At 34.2% G+C, this 27,139-nt stretch overlaps 2 protein-coding genes across 3 annotated transcripts in view; both read right to left on the reverse strand.

Annotated features, from left to right (window-relative positions):
• Window positions 1–11,738, reverse strand: part of LOC109062786 — a 17,337-nt gene extending 5,599 nt beyond the window's left edge. Inside the window, exons 1-5 of one of the 2 annotated variants that reach the window (XM_042712079.1) lie at window positions 11,383–11,738; window positions 11,093–11,216; window positions 10,194–10,375; window positions 2,425–2,513; window positions 2,141–2,230 (exon numbers count right to left, since the gene is read on the reverse strand). In XM_042712079.1, the coding sequence (XP_042568013.1) occupies window positions 2,141–2,230; window positions 2,425–2,513; window positions 10,194–10,375; window positions 11,093–11,154 (423 nt within the window). In that variant the 5' untranslated portion in view covers window positions 11,155–11,216; window positions 11,383–11,738. The remainder of the gene's footprint in view (window positions 1–2,140; window positions 2,231–2,424; window positions 2,514–10,193; window positions 10,376–11,092; window positions 11,217–11,382) is intronic. The other variant, XM_042712068.1, reaches the window with a different exon arrangement.
• A 2,184-nt stretch (window positions 11,739–13,922) lies between these two features.
• Window positions 13,923–27,034, reverse strand: LOC109062788 (cullin-1). The gene is made up of 22 exons (XM_042712095.1): window positions 26,801–27,034; window positions 24,025–24,318; window positions 23,732–23,909; window positions 22,515–22,682; window positions 22,356–22,406; window positions 22,178–22,268; window positions 21,900–22,063; window positions 20,791–20,953; window positions 20,572–20,702; window positions 20,356–20,463; window positions 19,165–19,271; window positions 19,038–19,086; window positions 18,821–18,952; window positions 17,712–17,829; window positions 17,557–17,633; window positions 17,344–17,475; window positions 16,606–16,698; window positions 16,461–16,508; window positions 15,981–16,063; window positions 15,743–15,848; window positions 15,222–15,335; window positions 13,923–14,599 (listed from the first exon to the last, which is right to left on the reverse strand). Exons 2-22 carry the CDS (start codon window positions 24,162–24,164, stop codon window positions 14,519–14,521), a joined length of 2,334 nt encoding a protein of 777 aa, XP_042568029.1. The 5' UTR covers window positions 24,165–24,318; window positions 26,801–27,034; the 3' UTR covers window positions 13,923–14,518.
• Window positions 27,035–27,139: the final 105 nt, after the last annotated feature.

Consider the following 27,139-nt stretch of genomic DNA (forward strand, 5'->3'; position numbering starts at 1 on the left):
GATGTAAGACTGCGACGACTAATTTTTGTGAGCGGTGTCCGCAAGGATGAAGGTGCCGGGGATTCCTGATTTCGCCCTCTCCTTTTAACGCGCCAGAGAATGCATCTTTACGGATTTTTATTATAATGAAAGAGTTTTTGCTTTTGATTGGTTTTATTCGTTAAGTAGTAATTTAAAGCTTTCTATAGATATATTTATCATGTCTGTGAGGCATCTATTCGCTGAGTTTTGGTTCATTTTTGTGAAGTGCTCCTGTTCAAGACTAGACGGCAGAATGTCCTACAAAGCGTCTCCGATAGATATATTTAAAAAACATTTAAAGTTTTAAAGTTTAAACATTGTTATATGCTTGAACTGTTTTATATCTATAGATTTTATTTTAGGCAAGTTGTGATGATTTGAGAAGGCTAAATTGATCAAACATAGGCTCACTATCTGCAGCTGGCCGCTTGGTCATTACTTTAAAAAACAAAAACTTATATTTAACGAACACAAATGCTCCAAACATTTTTGTAAATTAATTTAATAAAAAAAACAAAACGAAATATAATCACATTGCGATTACATACAAAACTGTCACATTGGCGTGATCACCAAGTTGTTCAACACATAAAAGCTGCGATTTCTGTTGCATATGAGAAATATCAAAGAACAACTCCTTTGAACTGTGCAGTGTTTGGAGTGTAGAGCCTGGTTTATACTCGCCACGTCAGCAGGAGCGCCAAGGTGTGGGCAGCAAAAATGACGTGAATATTGATTGAATATTGGTTTTCACACTAAAGTAAAGTAAAAGACCGCTTATTAAACCAGATGATCTGTTGTGAAAATGGTGGTGTTGTGTCATGATGGTATTGTTTTGTGAGAAGAGTGTTTTTTGAAGTGACATAAAGTCAAGTATGGTGACCCATACTCAGAATTCGTGCTCTGCATTTAACCCATCCAAAGTGCACACACACAGCAGTGAACATGAACACACACACATGCATGCAAGCACACACACACACACACATGCGGAGCAGTGGGCAGCCATTTATGCTGCGGCACCCGGGGAGCAGTTGGGGGTTCGGTACCTTGCTCAAGGACACCTCATTCGTGGTATTGCCGGCCTGAGACTCAAACCCACAACCTTAGGGTTAGGAGTCAAACTCTCTAACCACTAGGCCACGACTTCCCCAGTACTTTTAGTTGTACTTTTCTTTTTGTTTTGTTTTTCATTTTGAAAAGTTAATCTTTGCTGTGTACCTCACATTATGCTATGGATGCTCTCTTTTATTTTTTATTTGGATTTGATTCCTCAGTGTTTGCTAAACGTTCTGTAAATTATTAGTCATTAGGCTATATAGCATATAGCCTACAGCATGTAGTGTAGGCCATGCCTAATGTTTTTAGTTTTTTTTTTTGTTCTTTTTTGATGGATGTTTTTGTTGTTTAGTTTTTCATTTTTTATTGTTTTTTTGTTTTTTTTTTTGATTTTTAATTTAATATATCTTTTTTTTTTTTGGCCTTAAAAGGTGAAAGGTGTATACATGTAAGCAAAACAGACAATTATCTTTTATTGCAAAACGTGACAAGATCGTGAAATCGAAAGTGAAAGCATCCGAAGCCGGGCTTATAACATAGAAAAAGAGGGACTCCCATTCACAAATTTCAAATCACAAATAATACTACTGATGAACAAGAACTGGTTGAATGTTAACCACTTTCGTTTCCATATAACTATGATAAAAGTTCATCAGCATGCATTGATTAATAGCATGTTGTAGCAAAAAAAAAAAAAAAAAAAAAACCCCCGCCGTGCTCTTGCGACCAACTGAGAAATTAATTGCAAATGAGCGACCAATGGGAAGAATGAGTCTGCAGCCCTGAATTGCCCAGCTCCCCGTAAATAATCTAGCACCCCCTCAGCACCTGCGTTCAAAATTCTCTGGCACCACCCCTTGTACGGTACATCGATGTATTTTTATTAAGAGGAGATTATTTTTTTTTTACTCTAAACCCAGCCCTTAAGTACATTAGTTTTGTATAAAAAAAAAACTAGCAAAACAAATTGTGCGGTGTCCCCGCCACTTTTCAAAGCAAAGTTACGCCACTGTTCATTCGTGTTTTATTTGTAGATTATAGGATCTCATTTGGGGGTTACCTGATGAAATCCCAGGTAGTCAGCGATAGTGCATGATGCATAGAAAATAACGCCATCCGAGCTCACGATCAGTGCAAATCCAGGGAGAGACTACAAGATATGAATACATGTGTCAATCAATAGTCATGTCACTAAAATTGTATGTGCAAAAATAAAAGTTCTATTTTTTTTTTTTTCATTTCATCTGGATAATTAAAAGTATAGGGACAATTTTCTTTGACTAGAAACCATTTCTAAACTGTAGTGAATAAACTCCAGTCATAAGCCCACAGCAAAGCAGTCACCTTTAGGAGAAGATCACTCTCTATGACACGGGGCAGGATCTCTTTCTTCTGCTCCGACGTTGAGGCATCAGTGCTGCAATTTTCTATCTCTTGGAAGGAACAAGAGCACATAAGACGGTGAAAGAGATGGAGACAGAGATACATGGATAAAAAAATACAACTGTACATGATAGAGTGTCACAGGCAAATACAATCCTTTGAAATTACCAGGATTCTTGCATCTGATATCAAGTCAACATTCATTTAACTAGCTGTGCCGTTTCCTACTGAACACATTTTTTAAACAAGGATCTTTAATAAGGAAACCCCTCTGTCTCATTTAAGTCTCACAAATAAAGAGAACCTGGACAATCGCAATAGACCCAAACCTTCCTTCTTCATTAAACATCTGCTCTTAGTCAGTCCATTTCAGATGCATTTACCTAATTTCACGATCGGTTGAGAACGACTGCTAAGCAACGAAAAAACAAAAAATGAGGCAGCCCAAGTGCTCTTCATTAGCCGTGCTAATCTAAAACGAGCAAGATAAAAATCACATGAAATAATTCACATTTTTTGTCTTCTTCAGTTAATTTTGTGGGACTTTCAATGCCAAACATCAAAGTGAAGAAGATCACCACAAACAGACTGAGCAGATTTATTCAGCGGGGTTTATGCAACCCAAATATATCATGCATATAATCTGGATTTAAACCAGATTTGTTTTCTTATAAGCAGCCGTTTTAAATTGACATAAGCACATTCATTCTTTCATGATTTTAAGCTGTAGCTCTCAAGAAAGGTTCCACTGACCACTGTAGAAAACATAATTAAAAAATTTATAAAAACACAAAGGATAAAGACTTTCAACTGACAACATGTGTACTGTTCAGAGTTGCTAAACCGTCACTCCTGTACTTAATAACATGAGGGAATTCTCTATCATCTCTCTCTCTAAAGACTCATTTTGCATTCACTTCATGCCTGCTGCCAAACAAGCCCAAATCTGCAGGTGGATGAGCTACTTTTCACAAAATGTCTGTCCATAAGCAGCCATTTCATCACAGAGTTGTTTTGATGAGGGGATGGAAATAAAAAACAGATCTACTCTTGACAATTGAGGTTAGATTTACAAGCAGATGTGTGTTTGTATGCAGTGACTCAACAGACTCACTCTCTCTTTTCCCCTTTATTTTGTACCTCACTCAATGTCTTTACATACAATTACTTCACCCATTATGTGTGTGTGTGTTAAAGGAAGAATAGAAGATATAAGAGAGGGGGAGGAAGGCTTAGTAGACTCATTTTTACATTGCTGGTCTCCTGCGCTCTGATGGACAGATCATTAGATCATTTTCCCTGGCTTCCCTCTGAGGTCAGGCTCTGGTGAACTACAGTCACGCAAACCCAGCTTTACTACAGGCTCTTAAAGGGCCAGAGCTTCCTTTTAACACAAATGAAAACTGCCCAGACTAAGAGACTGACCACTAATACATCCATCCACCCAGTTTTTTTTTTCTTTTGTCTTTTATGCTTCCCAACGCTGTTTATTTGATCAAAAAAACAGTAAAAACAGTAATAATGCAGTAAAAATTTAAAATGGTTTTGTATTTGAATATATTTTAAAAAGTAATTTATTCCTTTGATGCAAAGCCGGTCTTGGAAACCATGATATTCTTTAATGAAATCCATCCATCCAATTGAACAATTCTTCTATCCATCAATTCATACCATCCAACCTGGGTTTCCTGGGCAATTGGTCACGTGACACAAACATAACAGACCACTGCACAGCCACATGCGCTCCGATGGCAGATTATTTCACATCACTAACTCGGCTTAACTTTGCCAAAGAGGGGTCAACATGTGCATTTTGTGAACTAATGGCTGTGGTGTGAGAGAACCTGAGTTTGGAAACCGTTTTTACATGAGATCATGCATCAGTCTGCTGGCACACGGCTCTGTTTGCTGTATTAGTCTTCTTTTACATGAATAAATTCTGTTTTACTGAGCACTGCATATTGATTTGAAACATTTTCCCAGGAATTCTTTGCAATCCCTGAATGGCATATATAATGAATAACACAAAGCACAAAGAATTTAAAAATGTCATTTGTTTAATGACTAATAGTTGGTCTCTAAGCTGCATAACAGGCATGAAAAACAGTTTAAAGGAAAGAGGGGACTGAATGTGTTGTAAGGAGAAAATAATTTGGACAAGGTCTCACCCTGTCAGGCGAACATTATTAAAGTTGTCACGCAACAGAACACTCCTTTATGATGTATCTGGGTCATTTTTACTAGTCTTTTGCACGACATTGTGTGCAAAGGAACCGCCTTCCGGTTGCCAACAAACACGGAGCCCACAAATGTTTTTACTGGAGGTTTTGATGTTGACAATAAATATCTCAGCTCTTTAGATGCATTTTTTTATGCTGCACTTTGTATATTGGTGCTAACAAAGAGCTATTTGAATGGTCAGGGTGACAGAATACATAATACTAGCATTTTAAGGGAATTAAACCGCATTTGCATCATATGCAGATAAACGGAAAAGAATCTGGTTCAGGAACATTTCAATCAGAAACTGCAAATAAATTTCAGAATTAATTTTTGAAGTAGAGAGACGAAAATAATATTTTCGTGTAAAGCATACTCCAATAATCTTTGAGAATTTTTTTTTTTTTTTAATGAAGATCCTCTGTCCCATGCTAAAACAGATGTTTGGAGACTCACGCACATGCATGATGCTGGACGCTTGGATCATTTATCAGCTTCTGGCACACATTCTTGCATGATGAAAACAAACAGAGGAATGTTTCCAGGACAGAGATGCGAGATGGAATTTTCCTGATTTGCACGCAACAAGAATTTGCCAAGGAGGATCTGGCGGCTGCCAAGCGCCTGAACTGAGTTCACTGGGGGAAATTTTAACATTATACTGGACACTCAGTGTGGAAGAGCACCAGAGCCAGCATCATTCCCTCATGAAGACCAGTCACACCTGCTCGTGTCAGACCCGTCTTCAACTGATGACAAATTACTCAATATTATTAGATTCCTACTTTATTAAAATAACACCTATTTTCAAGTTTTCTGAATGTCACAAACAATGTCTTAAACTGTGCTCAGTTTTACCCAGATACTAAAGTCAGAAATCTTAAAATGAACTCAAATTCTTCAAAGAATGAATTATCTGATCTATGTTGTACTGTGTATCCATGATATAACTGTCAGTAACTTTAAGAAATTGATACTTTTATTCAAGGAGGCATTACATTTGCCAAAGGTTAGACTAAAGTAGTTTATAGTGTTACAAAATATTTCTCTCAAATAAACAGTTTTGAACCTTCTATTCACCAGAGAACACTGAAAAATGATCACTGTTTCCACAAAACTATGAAGCAACACAACTGTTTTCAACACTGATAATAACAAGAAATGTTTCTTGAGTAGTAAATCATCATATTAGAATGATTTCTGAAGGATCATGTGACACTGAAGACTGGAGTAATGATGCTGAAAATTCAGCTTTTCATCACAGGAATAAATTACATTTCAAAATATATATAAAAAAATGGAAAACAGTTATTTTAAACTGTAATAATATTGTAATTTACCAAATTTACCAATTTATTAAATGAATACAGCCTTGGAGAGCATAAGATACTAATTTATTAAAATAATAATACATTAATTAAAATGAAATAAAATAAAACTCTTGACCGCCAATATTTTAACTGTAGTGTATATATTAATTGTTTAGCTCTATAGACAGTCATGAATTTCCCTTTTTTGAGCAAAAGAAACATCTGAGAAAAAGTTGATATTTAAATGAAACAATCGAATGCTCTCATGAGCTATGAAAGAAAAAAAATCCTTTGGGATTGAACATATTATATCATTCGAAAACCACTAAGGTGGTGAGACATTCAAATGAGAAGTACAAAACTTAAAACCCTTATTGTGAACAATATTTATTCAATAAAAGAATAAAACACAGAAATTGCTTATTCCTTAAAAAACTGATTTTGGAAGTTAGCCTGGTCTATTACAGGAAAAACTGAAAATTTAAAAGCATTCAATCAAGTGGTTATCAAAAGGCCACATGTGGCCACTAAAAGTGGATTGTGAATGGTCTAAACAGAAGCGCCAAAGCTGATCTGCATCTTCCCCCTCTTAGTTCTTTTCTCAGGACGGGGATTTTGCCAGGCTGCAGTCACGCAAACGCTCCTTAGGAGCCAGTGGATCATTCATTACACACAACTGCCTTCTCTCAACATCCCACACACACACTCACTCAACTCTCTCTTTGGATCTCAATTACTCCCTGATGTGCAGTTTAAGTTGTTATTCAGACATTGCAACTAACTCTCAAACGCATTAGTATTTCCTAAAGGAAACAACAGTGCTTAAAATGGTGTTTAAGTTGAGGTTTTAGACTCAAATGAAATGCTGCTTCATTAAACACTGTCCTAGTCATGACACTTACACTCTCAGAAATAAAGGTACAAAAGCCGTCACTGGGGCAGTACCCTTTTGAAAAGATACACCTTTGTACATTATTAAGGCCCAGAGGGTGCTTATAAGTACATATAAGTACAGCCTTAGTATCTTTTTTGAGAAAGTGTAGCATGCATCTTGCAAAAAAAAAAAATGTGGAGAAAAACACAAATCTACACATTTACAGCTGAAATTAAATTCAATTTAAGCAATACATTAAGAGGCTTGATTAAACCAATCGAGTGAACTATTAAGCTCATCATGATGATCATTGTTCTCATTATCATTAAGCAGAAACTAGAAGCAATGGTGTTGGCAAACAGAAGCACTGCTCATGGTGGAGCTTTGCTATCATTACACACTTTCCTTCAGGTGTCACTCTTTGAGACTTCACTATGAGAATTAAAACGCCTGTAGCACAAACTGTGCAGGAAGAGTTACACACTGAAGTTTAATACTGAAGGTTAGTGGTTTGTTTAAATCACTAATCCCAAGCATGAACAGTAATAAAAGTGATGTTTGCATTGGCAAGCATTTAAATGAGAAATACATGATTTATTTTTTATAAAAGTTTATAAAAAATAAAGTCCACATCCCGAGAGGCCCGGAAATGTGTTGGAATTCACCTGGCCACGCAACAAACATGATTTGATTCTAATTGTATGGAACAAGCCTCTAAAAATGGTGTTGGGCCAACAAAGGCTTTCATAGGTTTTCCTGCTGTGTTTTAAGACTTGTGGTGGAGAATGAAAACACAGTGTGTCTGGATCAAACACAGCCTCAGTCATGCACAACCAATCAGCAAAGTAACTCACAAGACATGCACGGGCTGAGAGGAGAGAAATTAGGAGAATTAGTTGCTTATGCTTTGACACAGATGTAAACCTAAATTCACGTACAACATTAAAGAGAAAGATCACCCAAAAATGACAATTCTGTCATCATTCACTCAGCCTCATGTCATTCTAAACCTGTGAGCATTTCTGTGGAACATAAATTCCTTAAACTCATTAAGAATGAACTTTATTCATAATTACTTCTCTTGTCTTTGAAATATGGTGTAAGTGTATCACTGAATGTAGTGAAAAAGATTTATGGTAAACTAAAATATACTTAATATAAATATACTAAAATATACATTTAAATATATTTTAATTATTTGTAATGATGAAATTGCAGTTTAGTGCATTCACAATATATTCAACATTACAGTTCAAATTTGAATCAAGTATTTTACACGTGCTTAGTAAGTCAGTCAACACATCACAATAAGTGTACTTTAAAGCACACCAAAACTTTAGACATTTTTAAGAATGTTGGGAACTAAACAGTACGCTTTTATGTTCAGAAGAAAGAAATACAGGTTTGGAGCAACCTGAGGATAAGTAAATGACAGAATATTCATTTTTGGGTTAAAAAATATCCCTTTAAGTGGCTTTTTATTTAATCAACATACTATCTGCAAGTACAGATTTTAAAATATATACTTTTAAGATTATAGGTACACATCAAGTGCACTTTCAACACATTTAAGTGCACTTCTTTATCACAGGCAGGCACAGACATTTTTCTAAATATCTCCTTTCATGTTCCACAGCAGAAAGTACAACTTGAAACAGAGACAATTGTTACCATACATTAAGACAACAGGTCTGATCCTTTGGTCTCCTTTGGAAAAATTTGATGAGAAATATTTGAGTTTATACTGAAATCTCTGATTTGAATCTTATTGCTGTCTTAGAAATACAATTGAGACACTTGGAAAGTGATTTTTTGTTCCTACAGGCAAAGATTGAATAAACCAGCCCACTCTACAACAAAGAGAAGAAAAAAAAAAAAAAAAAAAAAAAAAAAAAAAAAAAAAAGTGTTGGATAAATGACGTTCTGGTTCATAGAATCATATCATAAAATTATTTTAATTATTAGCAAAAGTTTTACATTTAACCAAAAATTCTCCAACTTGACAGTTTTTTTTTCTCGTGTAAAAATTCAGACCTTTCCATAAAAACGCTTTTTGATGACATTCAAGTTCACATATTAACTTCAAATCTGACAAGAATTTCTGACATACTGCTACATTGTCATGGCCTTGTGTATAATTTACAGCTTGAAAGGTGACAGAAAATGAGATCAGACCAGAAACGCAAATGGCCTTGAGAAGATGAATACATTAAAATGCCGAAGTTTGAACATAATACATGCATCAATCTTATACGAACTGAAAGATCAAGGTTGACGCAAGCCCAGATCCACGACGGTTCAAGTTCTTCAGGGTCGGATCTTGCATTATAAATGACTGTATTCACGACAGTTATGAATTTCACCATCTAAAGTGGTTTGTGTAAAATCTACTTAAAATCTCAAATGCACAAACCTGTGCAAAGACACCTGGAAGCAATACATAAATGTGACTTGACTTTAAATTATGAATAGCAGGGCAATCTAGTATCATAAAACGCTTTCCCAACATTGCATTATGCACACGATACTGGCCACACATCTTTCCTTACTTTTTAGTTGCTAAAGGTTGTTTTCATTACTCTCCATTACTTTGTTATGAGTTCAGTTACATTTGAGCGATGTCCACCTGCCAGCACACAGCCCAAACACTGCCAGCTCTCCACACAACAGCTCAACACTGATCCGTTTGGACACACTGTCACAACAAACAGCATGTGAGTGCAAGAGGGCAATCTCTACATTACATTAAGCTACAGATGGACCTGTCCTTATATGGACTCTCCTGAAAAAAATCCCATTATTCTACATGGCAGAAGAACTGCATGTGTATTTACCAGCATGTTCGGTCAGTTTTCCCACAAACTACACTAAAATGTTTTTTTTTTTTTAAATGAGCTAATTTATTTTTTAAGTTATGCTGCTTTGTATTATAAACAATTTAACATGCAAACTCAGAATATGAACTAAAAATCTAAATAAAGGAACAAGTTGAAGGAAAAATTCATAAGTAAATGTTTCACATAAACTTTTGCCAATTACATCGATATATACTCCATATAAAAATGCAAATGCAACAGAACATACTACTAATATTATACCAAAACGGAACCACATAACATTAAAAAAGACACCATGCAACAACCTGGAAATGTAGTAAAAATGTAAAAGGGACAAATCAAATTTTAGGATATGCCTGAGTGAAACACAAAGATGAGGTTGTTTGAGTCAGTTAACCAATATCAAGTTTATTTTAAAGTGTTCAAATAACTTTTAAGAGCCAATGTATTATAATTTACAGTTTTCGCTATGCAGGAAACATTCCTTACCTTGAAAGAAGCTCTTCACCCGCAGGAAGCTGACGCTGAGCCGCAGCACTGAGAGTTTGTCCAGTTTGGAGATGACATCTGCACTGAAGGGCAGCAGACTCGCTAACCGGTCCAATTCTGCATTCAGACGGTCGCGGTGACGCTTGGACGGATTCGATTTCTGACCTGCTTTCTCTGGTTTCCTGAAGATACAAACTACAATTTAATTTAATGAATTTTTATATTATTTTTAATTAAACTGTTAGCATTCCACTGTACCGCCTGCGGTACACTGAGTGTTTTTGAGGGTTAACTTTGCGACATACAACAACTCAAAAAAACAAAAAAACAAAAAAAAAGGAAAAAAAAAGGCTAAACATGTCACATATCTTTGGAAAGCTGAGAATCTTGTGATTCAAATGATGCAATAATGCATTTTAAGATACAATCAACACAGCAGGTACAACCAGTGTCTTTGTCAGTACACCAAAAAGGCTTCATGCTGCTTTTTTAATTTTAATTTTTTACTTTTTTCAGTGTGTTCTAAGTTATATTACTCAATACCAGTCACCTTTCAAAAAAGACCAAAACCATGCATATACTCCAAATGGTTCAAGAACAGCATGCAATTAACTTTGGGTATGCCTTTTTTAGGCGTTATAGGCAAATTTTGCAGGAATGCTGAGGGATTAATATAATCTACATCATAAAACCTGACGAAATTAAACAAATTACACAATAATAATAATTACTATTATTACACTGTCAATAACAAATAATAATAAATAATATTAATAAGTTTAAGCAAAAAAAAAAAAAAAAAGTACATATTTATTATCATTAGTGATTGGTTTATTTGTATTGATGGTTTGTCAATAAAACAGTCACGCCACTAAACTGATAAATACTAAATACTCAGCTGTTTCTGCACAGGTTTTCTTCTTTTCCTTCCGGCGTACAGACAGTCTCCAGGCGGAATCATTTCTGCGAAGACCTCAAACTGAAGATGCGCTGAAAACGAGACCTTTGGTTCCCAGCAAACAGCTTTAAACACGTGGAACAACCAGGGGGAAACAAAACAACGAGGTTTGAAAGTGCAACAACGAACAGAGACGCGATAAAAAGCTGATATAAACATTTTACACATCGCCTAGAGAAAATATATTTCTGTACGTTATTAAATACTGAATATATAAGAAGTGACACTCACCAAAATCCACATTCAGGAGAAGATGACGGTTGGAGTAACTTAAACAATTATTTGAAACGAAATCGTATCATCTTGAGTGTCCATAAGATGAAATAAACTCTTGATATTACAGCGACATCGCGCGCGACCTGTTTTATAGCCGCTCTGGCGGCGCGCGTTTCTAGTGGAAACGGATCTCAGCACGCGCACGCACAGCGTGAACGACGCGAAAATATAGAACGTTATGCTAAACTGTGTGCCAGCGAATCTGTACAGCAACGAGAACAGAAGAACACTTTCATCTGTTACTACGGTATCTTATTAAATCTATAATACGGGATTACAATAAAAGTGTAAAAGAGAGTGGTTCGATATAGAGAGATTGCTTTAAAAAAAAAAAAAAACTAAATATAACATGAGCAAAACATTTAAAGACAAAAAGTTATAATACGTTTTTGTTTATTACAATTATATTTTCACAGTTTTACACAAAAAAATCCTTTCGATCCTTGTGTGTGTATAGTTTATGTATAACTCGAGTGTTTGCGGTCTTCTGAATTGGGAAAAGCGAACATGCATTATAAACTTATTTCAAATTAGAATCTGTTGGGCAGATAAAATGTGCAAGATAACGTTCATGTAGGCTACTAATAAAACATCTAAGAATGTATCTTTTATTCTCCAGTACATAAAGCAGAACCGATAAGGGAGCTTTATGTTTAAGATACTGGGATCCACTGCCATCTAGTGTTCAATAAACAAATGATACACAAATGCAAATATATAAATCTATTTATTTGTTTTCTGATTTCCTCAATAAAAAATGTTGGATATTACATGAGTCATGATTTAAGACTATAAAAGCATCAGTAGATAAAAATGAACAAGTCTGACTAGTCTTCCAGTATATAATTGGGATTCACCACCAGAAATAGATACTCCTCCATGACGAGCTCTTCTCTATCCTCACTCACCTTCTTCAGTCCTGTTTTAGTCAGCTCTATGATGATGTGGTCCTTAAAAAGAAAATGTTAGGGGCATGTTACACTGCTTGAGTTCAAATATGAGATAAAAATTTATCCAATAATTAGTCCAAAATTATTTTGAAAATTGCAAACCAGTTGGTTGGTCAGACACTTTAAGAATTGCACAGAAAAGCTTGGTTTAAATTGCAAAATGAAGACTGTCTTTCACATTTTAAATATATTAAAAGTAAATTTAAATTTACCTTTTATTTCTTATTTTATTATGTTTTAAGGGAACAATTAAAACAATAATAATAATAATAATAATAATAATAATAATAATATTTTATTTCTTATATATATATATATATATATATATATATATATATATATATATATATATATATATATATATATATATATATATATATATATATATATCCTAGTAGAAAAACACACAGTTTTTCTTTTTTGCACACTAACATTCAGAAGTTGGAGTCATATTTTGATGTTTTTAAAAAAAAAAAAAAAAAGTCTCTGAAGCTCACAGAGGCTGCATTTATTTGATCAAAAATACAATAAAAACGGTATTTCTTTTTTTTTCAATTGAAAATAATTGTTCTCTATTTGAATATATTTTAAAATATAATTTAAACTAAAATTAAAGTTTTTTATTTAGCTGAATAAACTTAAATCTGGATAATTAAATTTAGGCAAATGAACTTGGTCTACCAAGTATAACGATAGTGTCATTATTCAGCTCAATTTAGTTAAAAGATCATTAGTTATCAAGCTCGATTCAGATCTACAGAAGAAGCTATACATTATTTAGCTCAAATCATTTCTGACCCTACAAAACAAAGTTTGGAACTGAAATACATACTTTGCAAACTTTTAGATGCATATCTTATCTCGTTGTAGTCCAGTTGTAGTCTCGATGTTATTGAAGCTCAGGGTCAGTGTTTCTCTCTGCTCCTATCAGCTCTTCTGCGTCGGACAGATATAAACTAAAGCATCGCCTAATTAATCAGACACATTTTACACGTGACGTTCATTTAGCACTTCGTGTAAAAGTACTGCAACTAACTGCACCCACTCTTCCAATAACAATATCTTCTGACATTTCTCGGACAGGTCATCGCGTAATGGGGCCTCCATCAGGTACACACTCGGCTCACACAGACACACCTGTTCAAGGTAATGATCCAGCCAATCATATACGTGCGCCATGACGTCGACGTAGTCACGTATTTTCCCACACAACTTTGTTGTTTACCCGGCAGCCCAACCTTTTCAATTTTATCATTTTATTATACTGTATATAGTGCCATTTTTTGTTTATTGAACTAAAAAAAAAATTCATAATTTCTAAAATTATTATAATATTAATATTTTTTGAACAGTTTATATGTTTGTTTTGACCTCATGAGGATGGAAATCAACATATCAATGACCATTTGATGTTTCAGGCTGTGGAAAAAGCCAGATAGTGATGTCCTGAACATGCATAACATGCATGTATTTGAATAACCATAATATTGTCTTACGGCTCTTTGCTTCATGTAGTGACTCCACAGCATCAGAAATACATACAGAAACTTTTAATTCTTTTATTTAACACACATTTAAAAAAGTGAAACACACTATACAAATGGTTTTCTGGTAGCAGGTAACAATGCAGACAACACGTCTACAAACCTGTCCAACTCGCTCGTTCTTGGGACGTGCAGCTAAAATTGCACCTTTTTCCTAAATTATTTCCATTCTTCTCTTAAATCATTTCTGAAGCCCTCATTGCTAAGATTTCAATGCATCTTTGTTCATTTTTTTTCTTCATTTAAATGCTGATAGGCAATAACATGCTTAATGTGTAGGATTTAATTCTGATTGGGATTTTTAAACCAGCAATGTATTTATTTTGCAAGATTAAAGCTCGAGGGCTCTGTTTGTATGTACATTTCCGATGCAGTCTGTTCATATCCAGAGCAGCAGTAAAGTCTGTCTTTTGCACAAACACATTCACTGACGCACACAATCTCCTCTTCTGTTAGTCCTTTTGCTTTTTTAAACTCAACACAGGCCGAACATCAAGAGGAATGATATTTATTACCCAAGAGACAACTTAAAAAAAAAAAAGAAAAAGTGAGAGCGAGAGAGACAGACAGTAAAGACGTGGAGGAGTGAAGAAATGTTTAGGCCAAGTAGCTGTAGGTGTCCTTCTCTCCATCCACCCGCTCCAGATATTCCTTCTCTATGAGGATGTCAATGCACTTCTGCAAAACACAACACAAACCCAAGTACATATGAACGCTGTATTGTGCTTCTGTGCTGATAAAACAGGGTTTCTGCAGGTCTTATGATTATAAATTTAAGACCATGTAAAGAAAACAATACGTCAATATGGTCTCTAAATCTAAATGTTTAGGTTGTTTAGTTTAAAAATACAACTTTCCCACCATAACATTTACTGTACCTGCAGAAAAGTCATGTTCTTCCTCAGTATTTGTGTCTTGTTTTCCAGTAAAATTGATTCTTAATTCAAGATATGTTACTTGAAAAGCAATTAAAAAAAAATTGTTTTCTTGTTTTCTGAGAAATTGTTCAAAATGTTTGATTAAAACAATGGGCTCAGAAAACAATCAACCTAATTTAAAGAGAAATGCTTTCATACCCTACTTCATTTCAAATGTACTGGAAAACAAAAATACTGAGGAAAATGTTCATTTTTGTACCGCATGCAACTTTTAATGCCATGACTTTATAAACTTAAGCCTTTCTGCTCCAATTTAAAACTTTTTCAAGGCCTTTATTTGAAGAAGGGCGAATGAAGACCCACAGAAACCCTGTAAAAACTCCTGGTATCCAGACTAGATTTGTAGAACAGGAATAACGGACCTTGATGACGGGGACTCTGGGTTTGAACCGGGATGAGAGCTGATTCAGAACCTCAGCCAGAAGCTGCTGATGCTTCAGAACCTTCCTCATCTTCATGATTCTCACTATGGCCGCCTGCACGAAGAGGAACACATCTAAACTTAGTATGCTATTTTCGAACACACCTCACCAATACTTGGACTATTTTTTGCAATATACTGTATGTTTGTTTTGTTTTGTTTTTTGACAGAAAGTCAATTTCCACAAAAATATTAAGCAGCTGAGCTGTTCTCAACATTGATAATAATAAATGTTTCTTGAGCATCAATTCAGCATATTAGAATAATTTCTGAAGGATCATGTGACACTGAAGACTGGAGTAATGATGCTAAAAATTCACAGAAATAAATGACATATTAAAATATATAATCATATTGAAAACAGTTGTTAAATTACAATAATGTTACAATATTACTGTTTTTACAGTATTTTTGATTAAATAAATGCAGGCTTGGTGAGCAGAAGAGACTTGGACATGAAACCTGAATCAGGAGTTTCCTGTCCTCTTCAATGTTTTTATGGGTTGTTTCCTGTTCCTGTTTCTGCTCCGTCTTCATTGGCACGTTAATGTTCACTCTCAGTTTTTTACTGGGGAGAAAACAGTGCAGCCATCAATACTGACAAGTTGGTTTACTCTGATGCATTCTAAAGCACAAAATGTGAAACATTAAATATAGATTCATAACTGTCTGCAAGATGAGATACACTCAGATGACCTACTTTTTATAGCCCAGGAAGAGCTTTATGAGGGTGTCGGGTTTGAATTCCACTTCATCCACGTTTGCGTTCTCGTCCTCTAGAACCTGCAGAGATTACAACTGAAAACAACTGCAAATACACAATAGAGTCAACATGAAATGGCATTCACAACCCATTTTATGTCTGTAAATTGAGAAGTTTCAGAGAAAGCAAATGTAAGGATGGTTTTCCATTGTAAAGTCTAAAGAAAATTAACCGTATATGAATAGTGGGCGTTCCATAGTGAAATAAAAGTATGAGTGGATTAAGGAGGATTACACAAATAACACCTAAATAGTGATTTGGCTATTGGTTAACTCTATTTATGGCCGCGATGACATCAGCGGAAAGGGAAAGTTGTTTCTGAGGAAATGGGCTCAATTTTGATTTCATGTTGACTTTGCAGGAATCTTTTTTTTTATTATTATTTTTTTTTAAATAAAGATAAAAAAAATTTCTCACCAGCAGCTTGGATTTCAATAATATTTGCAAAACCTGCACCAATATGTCCTAAAATACATAAAAAAAAAAAAGTTCTGTTAATGTGCAAAAATCCACATTTGGCTGACATCTGGATCTTGTAGAGGGTCCTCTTTTGTATCCTTACTATTTTGATCTGTGTGCTGTCCGTCAGCTGCTGGACTGTATAAACGTCTTCTGTGTTATACTGCAGCAGAATGGCCATCTGAAACGTAGACGCCTGTATGGACACACACAACCAGTCTGATGAGTATTCACGCACTATATTAGTGCACTAAGTATCCTAATGCTTGGATTATATCAAGGCAATTAATAACTCTGTTAGTGCATATTTAGCAAATTTACTGTACCGTTCAAAAGTTTGCAGTCAGTAAGATTTTGTTTCTGAAAGAAACTAATACTTTTATTCAGCAAGGATGCATTCAATTGATCAAAAGTGCCAGTAAAGACATTTATAACATTATAAAAAAAAAATAGCCATTTAAAATAAATACTATTCTTTTGAACTTTCTATTCATCAAGGAATCCTGAAAAAATGTATCACGGTTTCCAAAAATATGACACAGCACATTAACACTGATAATAATAAAAAAATGTTTCTTGAGCTGCAAACCAGCATATAAGACTGATTTCTGAAGATCATGTGACACTGATGACTGGAGTAATGATGCTAAAAATTCAGCTTTGCAACACAGGAGTAAATTACATTTTAAAACATTTAAGTAGAAAACGACTTTAATAATATGCCACTATATTACTGTTTTTACTGTATTCTGAATCAAATAAATGCAGCCTTGGTGAGCAGAAGAGATTTCTTTGAAATGTTATTGTTTGAAGAATTCAAGTCACACATATCTTGTCAGACCTGTAAGGTGTAGCGGTTTTTGAAGCAGTTGGTGACCAGTTCTCCTTTGGACAGATGGTAAAGCCAGGTGAGCTTTCGGCCGCTGTGTCTGCTGGCATAGAAGGCTGTGAACCTTTGGTAGCTCCTCTCCAACTGCGTCGGAAGAGACACATGACAGATTTACAAACCTTGGAAAGGACAAGAAACTTACATAAGGCATTTTTGTTTTATTACCTCAGACGGCAGAGCAAAAGTGCACGACTGCTGGAAGGGCCATGAACCCGAGCTCAACACCTGGATGCTGAAGTCCACTAGGAAACAACACAACATTTATATAGGACTTCAAGGCATTTCTCACCATAGCTGAGAAGAGAGAAGCTCTTTCTTACAGTCTAAAGGCTCAGAGTTTGTGAGGTGCTTCTTGAACTGTTCGTTGAGGTCTTTGCTGACTCCAATGTCCTGGAACATGCGCTGAAGTTTCGATGTGTACTCAAAGCCACACGCTTGCTAAAAATGACAAACCAAACAGTGTTAGACACAAACAGCGATGATGGAGTATGCAATGAACAAGCACAAGAACACCACAAGGGTTGGGTGGTATAGAAAAATTGAATAAAAAAAATGTTTGTTTGTTTTTATCTTTCTGAAATGTCTTTGGATTGCGTTAACAACATCAAGGTTATGGGTTTGATTCCCAGAGAATGCATGAACTGATAAAATGTATACTTTGATTGCAATACAAGTCGCTTTGGATGAGCACTGTTAAGTAAAAATAAAAAACTATTACAAATTGTTTTTGTTAATCAAATAATAATAATTACATATTAAAAAAAAAAAAAAAGAAGAACATCTGAAATATTGCCTTGGCAACTAAATTAAATAAAGTACTACAATTACTAAAACTGAAATAATAATAAATTAAATCTAAAATGAAATAATAAAAAAAAATCTAATAAAGGTGACAAAAGCACAAAATTACTAAAACTTAAATTAAACTGAAAATATACAAATAAATGCTCATTTAAAATAATAATAAATATTATAATACTATATGAATAGCATTAAAATAACACTGAAGGCATCTGCCAAATGCATTAATAAAAATTTAAAAGAGTGATTTGATAGAGAAACTATGATATTACAATAAAAAAATCTAGTTTAAATAAATAATCAAGACTTGTTTTTCATACAAATTTCATATAAAAAGTATGAGAAAAATAAATCTTGTAAATGCAGCACATGGACTTAAGTGAACATTTCTGATCACACTTGAATCGCTGAATCAGGCAATGAACTGATTCACTGAATCAGTTTGAACTGATTCACATAAATGATTCCAACTCTATTTGCATTTTTGCTACTGAAGCTTAAATTCAGAGATGCTATGAATCAAAGAACTAAATGACAACATCACATCTAGTGCTCATTTTAAAATCTCCAAGCTTTATGGATCATTTTACCCTTTATATTTTCATAATCTGTGGAAGAACTGTTGCACCTTTAGTTTGGAGATCATGCTGGCCTCGGCGTCGTCGCTGGCGCTGTTCTGATGGACCAGACGCTTGGCCAGCATCTTCGCATAGAACTTCTGGAACACGTCTTTGTCCTCAATATACTTGAACACCACCATCTACAAAAAGAGAACAAAAGATCAATACAAAGAAAAAACAGAGGCATTATGTTAAATCTTGCAGTCAGATTTTGTAAAAACACACCACTTGATTCAGAGTGTCTTCGAGTTCCGCCTCCTCTGGGTTTTTGGAGCTGAAATATCAGACAGAGGTCCGATTAGATTCAGCACTGGGATTTAATAACACATTTACAGTGCGTCTCACCACACACCTCTTCTTGAGCAGAGAGTCGCAGTATCTGGCCAGCAGTTCAGGAGATTTGCTGGAGGACTGAACCATCTTAGTAACAGCATTATTATTGATGAAGCGCCCACAAGCCTGAAAACAGAGAAAACACCTCTGAATACTTTCAATATCTAAAAGCCATCACCAAAACCTAAAGACAGGATTCATTTCTATAAACAAAATTTGCATTTATTATTCCTTAAAAAAAAAAAAAATAAATAAATATTATATATATATATATATATATATATATATATATATATATATATATATATATATATATATATATATATATATATATATATATATATATATATATATAATATATATTATATATATATATATATATATATATATATATATATATATATATAGTCCTTCAGAAAAGCTAATCATCTATCACTCAATGGTGTGAACATGAACTGGAATGTATTTTATATTTATATTTATATATTTATATATATATATATATATATATATATATATATATATATATATATATATATATATATATGCACTTTAGTTCATACAATATCTACATGAAAAATACTAGATTATATTAAATGATATTTCATTAGAAAATTAAAGTAGTGCTAAACTAATCTTCTGCATATTAGAAAAAAAAAATTATATTATAGTTTTTGAATGAAATTTTATTTCTAGATTTTCAGTAAAATTTTAGTTAAAGTTGAAGTAATTTCATTGTTTTTGTCTTTTTAAAATAATATCTACACAGTGTTTTTTATTTATTAATTTTAGTTTATTTCATTTTAGTAATTTTAGCCCTAAACTACTGTTATTTTAATAGAACTGAGATACTATTATAGTTTTTATTAATATTTTGATTCAGTTTTTATTTGTACATTTTCTGTTTAGTTAAAATTTTAGTTATTCTACTGTGTTTTTGTCATCTTTAGTTTTTTTGTTTTTCATATGTCTATATATATGGCAACTAGCTGAAATAAATAAATACAGAATTTCAGTTAATGTTTATTTCAATTAACAAATATCTTTTTTATTTGTTTTATGTGACAATAACCTTAGTCTAAAAAGCAGTTTGTGAGACAACGGGCATCAGGATACCAGCCCACAGACATAAGGTTAAATCAAGTTAAACAGGTAAAATTACTACAACTAATTCAATCTTGACCAAACAGAACTGAAAAGATGGTCATACCTTGTCAAGAGCAGCCACGAAGCCAGCATCATTGTTGAACGCTGACATCACCAGGGCATTGTACTTCTTATGGACGTCCAGAATCGTCTGGACGTACATTTTGGGGTCCTACAAGCAAATCAAAGAATTCACAGCGGTTAAAACGTGCTGTCAGAAAGATCAGATCTAAAGCATGATGATCTTCAAGCTAGACGGCATTATGTTCAACAGACTCACATTGAGAGCAGACTCCCCACATTTCTCGATGGCTGCCAAGCCTTGATTATAAATGTGTGTTTCCAGAAGTTTCTTTAGTTCTCCCAATCCGTCTGTGATCCGTGACACGAGATTGTACATGCGACCGAGATCTACATCGAGAGAAAGAATAAATTATAACTGAGAATCTCAATCTGAAGGACTCATGTACAGACACTGAGTTTTCACTGTGGTTCACACCTTCATTCTTGTCTGCGTCCAGAAGGTTCTGGAACTCTGTGTGGAAGATCTCCAGGTGCTTCTCGATGAGAACCTGCTCACACTTCCTGGCCAGCTCATCCTGTGTGCTCTCATGAAGGTACACCTGCACTCTCCTCTGCTCCTCCAGCAAACGAGCCTCAGCCTGCAAAACACACACAGCTCAACCCTACAACTTCACACTCAGATGGGGTGATACAGGTAAACAAAATAATACATTCTAAAATTAAAGTTGCAGACTTTACATGATGTTTGACATACACCACTATTCAAAAGTTTGGATTTGATAAGATTTGTTTTTAGATTTTTGAACGTTTATTTTTGTTTTAATGGTTTTTTTTATTTTATTATGCTTACAGTGGATGCAGTAATATTTTTTTGTATTATTGCAATTTAAAATAACTGTTTTCTATTTTAATATATTTAAAAGTTTTATTTATTCTGGTGATGCAAAGCTGAATTTTCAGCATCATTATTACATTCTTCAGTGTCTCATGATCCTTCATAACTCATTCTAATATGCTGATTTGATAGTCAAAAAATTTTTTCTTCTTATCAATGTTGAAAGGAATTGTTTTTTGTCGAAACCCTGATATATTTTTTCAGAATTCTTGGAGAATGAATAGAGAGTTCAGAAGAACATCAGTTGAAAATTATTTTGTAACATAAATGTCTACGGTCACTTTGGATTAACTGAATGCATCCCTGATGAATAAAAGCATTTTTACTTAAATTTATACATACATTTATTCAATGAAATTAACTGGGCTTCCCCAAATCTATATAACTTGCATTCAGATTCTTTTAAAATATCATAATCAAGAAATCAACAATCAATCAACCATTAAAATGAAAATCCCATAAAGCCTTCATGCTCAGACTGGCACAATCTTTAAAAAAACATTACTGGCCAAATAAAAGTGCTGTAAGATCACTGCAATATTCACAATGCTGCTAAATTTAACACAACAAAAGAACTGTAAATATATTTGAGAAATCGCCCAGCCCTTCTCGCTACCACCTACACATTTATTGAAGTGCACATGCTTTGATTTATTTTTTTGAAGCATGTCCTGCTATTTCGGCCTCACCTTCTTCATGTACTCAGTGACAGGATTCTGTTGCAGGAACTCTGTGCTTTCCCTCGTGTAAAACCGTTCGGTGTCAGCCAGGAACTGAGTCTCAAAGTATTCCTTGTAGACGGACAGAGTGGGACCTTTAGCGAAGGCATCGTCCTCATTGAGACCCAACTCAACTACGAGAGATGGAGAGAAACATTTCTGAGCAACTGCACAGCTTCTAAACTTCATGTATCACAGACAAAAACAAACAAGCAGTGAAATCCATCGTGACGTGAACAATGCCGCACCATAGGACTGCACCACTCCACTGATGAGTCTAGTGTTGATGGTTTCTCCGTTCCTCTCCTTCTCAATCAGCTTCAGTACTGCATTTGTGACCTAAGAACACAGGTACCAAAAAATGACATTTATTAAGAGTTATTCTCACCTTGTCCAATATGATGCATTTCCTGTTTCTAATCTTACCTGCTTATTCAGAGGCCGAAACAAACATTCCCTCCACGTCACCAGAGCAAGCTGAAAAAAAAAAAAAAAAAAAAACACACACACAACAAAAAAAAGATGTACAATTGTTTATGAATTGAAATTGTGCTGTAATGCAGAAGAAAAGCAAGAAATGCTTACAGAGTAGATTTCATAGATCCCCTTTCGGCCCTCGTCACACTCCCTGCGCACCCAGTGGCGGTTGAGGTAAGCACAGATCCCGTTGAGCACTTTACTGGAGAACCTGTAATCCTCCCACTGCTGTGTGTAGAACTTCAGAACACTCTCATCCATCAGGTCCTCTCCATCCTGAGAACAAGAGTCAAAAACATATACAAATTAAAATATTAAAAAATTTTTCACAGAGTTCAAATTGATCAAGTGTTCTTGAATGAAGTTGTTGTAACTGCTCCACAGCTTGTTCATAAAGCATCTACTTACTTGTTTTATTGAGGACAAAATGTTTATGGTACTTGAGCATTACTTGTAGAGTCAGTGAATTTGTAGACAACTGTTATTGAATAAATATAAGTAATAATATAGGCTGACTTTGGTCATGGACAAATGTGCTTTGAACAAATCTGCCCCGTGTTACTTGTATGAACAAGACTAATAAGTAAGGTAAACTAATACTAAAACCATAAAACCACTTGAAATTTCAGCTACTTGCCAAGACAACATTTCTCATTTTTATTTTGTTTAATTTGATGCATTAAAATAACTAAAACCAAAATAAAATGCATAAAAAATAGACATACTAAAAAACAAACATGGCACAAACACACCACAAAATTACGAAACGTTTAACAAAAATGAAAATGCAAATAAAAAATAGCTTTTCAATGATACTGACTACTTCTGGTGAAGTAACATTTAATATTACAAAACGTCTACCATAGTAAGTTTGTACAGTAAGTTTGGGCTCAATAAGATGTTTTTAAAATATTTTTTTCAGCAGACACATAAATTGATCAAAATTGACAGTAAAGACATTTATATTGTTACAAAAGATTTCTATTTCAAATAAATGCTGCTCTTTTAAACTTTCAAATCATCCTGAAAAAATGTATCACAAAAATTGTTTGCAACATAGATAATGACAAATGTTTCTTGAGCAGCAAATCAGCATATTAGAATGATTTCTGAAGGATCATGTGACACTGAAAACTGGAGCAATGCTGCTGAAAATACAGCTTTGCCATCGCAGAAATAAATTATATTTTAAAATATATTCAAATAGAAAACAGTTATTTTAAATTGTAATAATATTTCACAATATTTCTATTTTTAATCAAATAAATGCAGCCTTGGTGAGCAGAAGAGACAGTAGTGTCAAAACATTTATTTTCATAATGTACCTTCAGTAAGTTTGTAAGGTAATTCTTCAGAAATTCCTTCAATCTCTTGTAGAGTTCCAGCCCCACAAACTGAGCTCCTCCAGGTGTGGGGGTTTTCTTCGAAGGTTTGGACGGAGGGGCACCTGCACCGCGGGCCTGATTCGACTGATGCACACTAGTGCAATAATTATACACATGACTGAAAATCAGGACGTTAAGGACCCAACAGACACTGGATGCGTTTTTGAAATAAACTATAAATGAAACTAATGCAATTATATAAATGGTATAAATATAAATGCAATTGAGGATACGTGTAGAGCTCCATGTAGCGTGACTTGGCCATGCTCTGGCGGGTGTACACCTGCTGGATCCCCGCCCGCAGATCATCCCAGATCTGGTCCAGCCCGATCTGCTTCAGACCATGAGGGGTCTGGGTTCTGTTAGACGACATCCTCTCGGCCCTGCCGCTATGCGTCTGACGCTCCTCCTGATGTTTGATTGGTTCCTGTGCCTGTCACTCAAGAGCTACTCCTCCATAGGGTCAAGCAGTGAGAGAGGACGAGGAGGGGCGACCCTCAGGGAACAGCGACAGACAGGAAAGAAACCTGTGAGGAACAAGAAAGAGAGAGAGATACAGTCTGTTGGAATCATGTAGCACTAAATACATTTGAGCAAACGAGTCTCTCGAGTTTAGTCTGCATCCATCAATGACTTAAAACTATTACTAGAAAACAACGATTCTACAGCTTTATCTCAAAAAGACTGCAGCAGTAGTTTTTCCCGGGATAAACATTCCGTGTATGGAATGGAATCTACTGTTCATTATATCCCGGGGTTTCCTTCTTGTATCCATGGCAACAACTCAAGGATCAACTCTAGGAGCTCTGAGCCGCAGCCGGTGCTGTAACCAAGCAAACAAACAGCGTTCTGCCATTAGATCATGACTTACAGTGATGTACCCAGACAGAACAGCAGGACATCCAGACTCAAATTTGATGATTTTAATCAGTTAATTATTACATAACAAGACCAACAGCTGAACATGGTTATTATATTATACATCCACTTTAAAGCAGTACGAGTTCTTGTATCACAAACATAATATATAATAGATATTATAATTATCTTATCTATTACATATTAAATAATACACACATATATACAGTACAGGTCAAAAGTTTGGAAACATTACTATTTTTAATGTTTTTGAAAGAAGTCTCTTCTCCTCATCAAGCCTGCATTTATTTGATCAAAAATACAGAAAAAACAGTAATATTGTGAAATAATTACAACTTAAAATAATAGTTTTCTATTTGAATATACTTTAAAAAAATAATTTATTCCTGTGATGCAAAGCTGAATTTTCAGCATCATTACTCCAGCCTTCAGTGTCACATGTAACATCCAGTCTATCACATGATCATTTAGAAATCATTCTAATATTCTGATTTATTATGAGTGTTGGAAACAGTTCTGCTGTCTAATATATTTGATGAATAAAAGGTTAAAAAGAACTGCATTTATTCAAAATAATAAAAAAAAATTCTAATAATATATACTCTAATAATATATTTTCTTTACTGTCACTTTTTATCAGTTTAACACATCCTTGCTGAATAAAAGTATTGATTTTATTTAAAAAGAAGAAGAAAAAATTACTGACCCCAAATTACTGACCAGTAGTGTATATTGTTATTACAAAATATTTATATTTTAAAAACATAGCTTTTTTTTTTTTTTTTTTTTTCATCAAAGTATCCTAAAAAAGTATCACATGTTCTGAAAAAAAATATTAAGCAGCAGAACTGTTTTCCAACTTTGATAATGAATCATCATATTAGAATGATTTCTAAAGGATCATGTGATAATGATCCTAAAAATTCAGCTTTGCATCACAGAAATAAAATGATAATTTAAAGTATAATAAATTTCAAAACAATTATTTTAAATTGTAATAATATATCACAATATTAAATTTTTTTCCTGTATTTTTTTGATCAAATAAATGCAGGCTTGATGAGCAGAAGAAAACTTCTTTCAAAAACATTAAAAATAGTAATGTTTCCAAACTTTTGATCTGTACTGTATATATATATATATATATATATATATATATATATATATATATATATATATATATATATATATATATATACATATATATACACACGCACACACGCACACACATGATGTCATGTTTTGAAAGAAGTCTCAGTCTGACTCCAGTCTTCAGTGTCAGAAGATCCTTCAGAGATCATCCTAATACACTGATTTGCTGCTCAAGAAACATTTTTACTAATTTTGAAACCAGATTTTCCTTCTTAATATTTTTATGGGAAGTGTGATACACTGCCATCAAACGTTTTGTGTAAGTATGATTTCAAAAGAAAAGAAATTAAATTAATACTTTTATTCTGCAAGGATGCATTAAATGATCAAAAGTGACAGTAAAGACATTTCTAAGTTTACAAAAACTATTTCAGTGAACACTGCATTAATCAAAAAGTTCTGAAAAACATTTGTATGTATGTATATATATATATATATATATATATATTTACACATACACAAAAATAATAGATAATTTCAAGGGGAAAAGGTTGATTACAAATATTAAAAAATATATCTATAATACATACAATTCTATGAATGTATGTATATGTGTAAATACAACTAATGCTGGAATTATTACTTGTTTGTCATCAAGTTCACTGCTAAACTCTCCTTTCTGACCCTCCCTGCATGGTGTTCACGAGCGCCTGTCCTCATCTCAGTGCTCGTACTTGAGCCTAACGCTGATGTTTTCAGTATTACAGTCACTCCCTCCATCAGAAATGCCACACACAGAATTAAAAGTTGCTTAATTATATGTGCCTCACGTAAATACACTGACTGCTGAGGCCTCACCTGAAAACACACAACACACACTCCGTAAAACACCTAGAGAGACCCGTCAACACAAGTCAGGAGAAAAGAAGCTCATCATGCAAGAGTACTTATGATAATAATATATTAATGACCGCTATTAACACTATTAAGTGTGTTCAGGATTAAAGCTAAAGCTAACCGCTAATCTCGCGCTCTTACCATCATCCAGAAAGAACGACACACATAAACATGTATCTCCAACACCGCTCCAGATCCTCATATAACAATATCCTGTTATATATAGGAGACACGTATGCGGCGAACGTTCTTTATTACTAATAAAATAAAAAGAACGACACCGAAACAACGAACACAGAAAAACTCCGTCAGCGCGTGCTCACGGAAACACGGTCCCCCGGAAACAGCGACGAGCTCCGTCAGCGTGCGGGCCGCTCGAAAACAGCGGCTGTGGTCGAAGGTTCCGCCTGAGTAATTAATAATTGTGATAATAATCATATATGGTAATCATCTTATTTCGTATACAGTATATGTATCAAA

The sequence above is a fragment of the Cyprinus carpio genome, chromosome A2 (assembly GCF_018340385.1).
Source record: "Cyprinus carpio isolate SPL01 chromosome A2, ASM1834038v1, whole genome shotgun sequence".
NCBI classification, from domain to species: domain Eukaryota; kingdom Metazoa; phylum Chordata; class Actinopteri; order Cypriniformes; family Cyprinidae; genus Cyprinus; species Cyprinus carpio.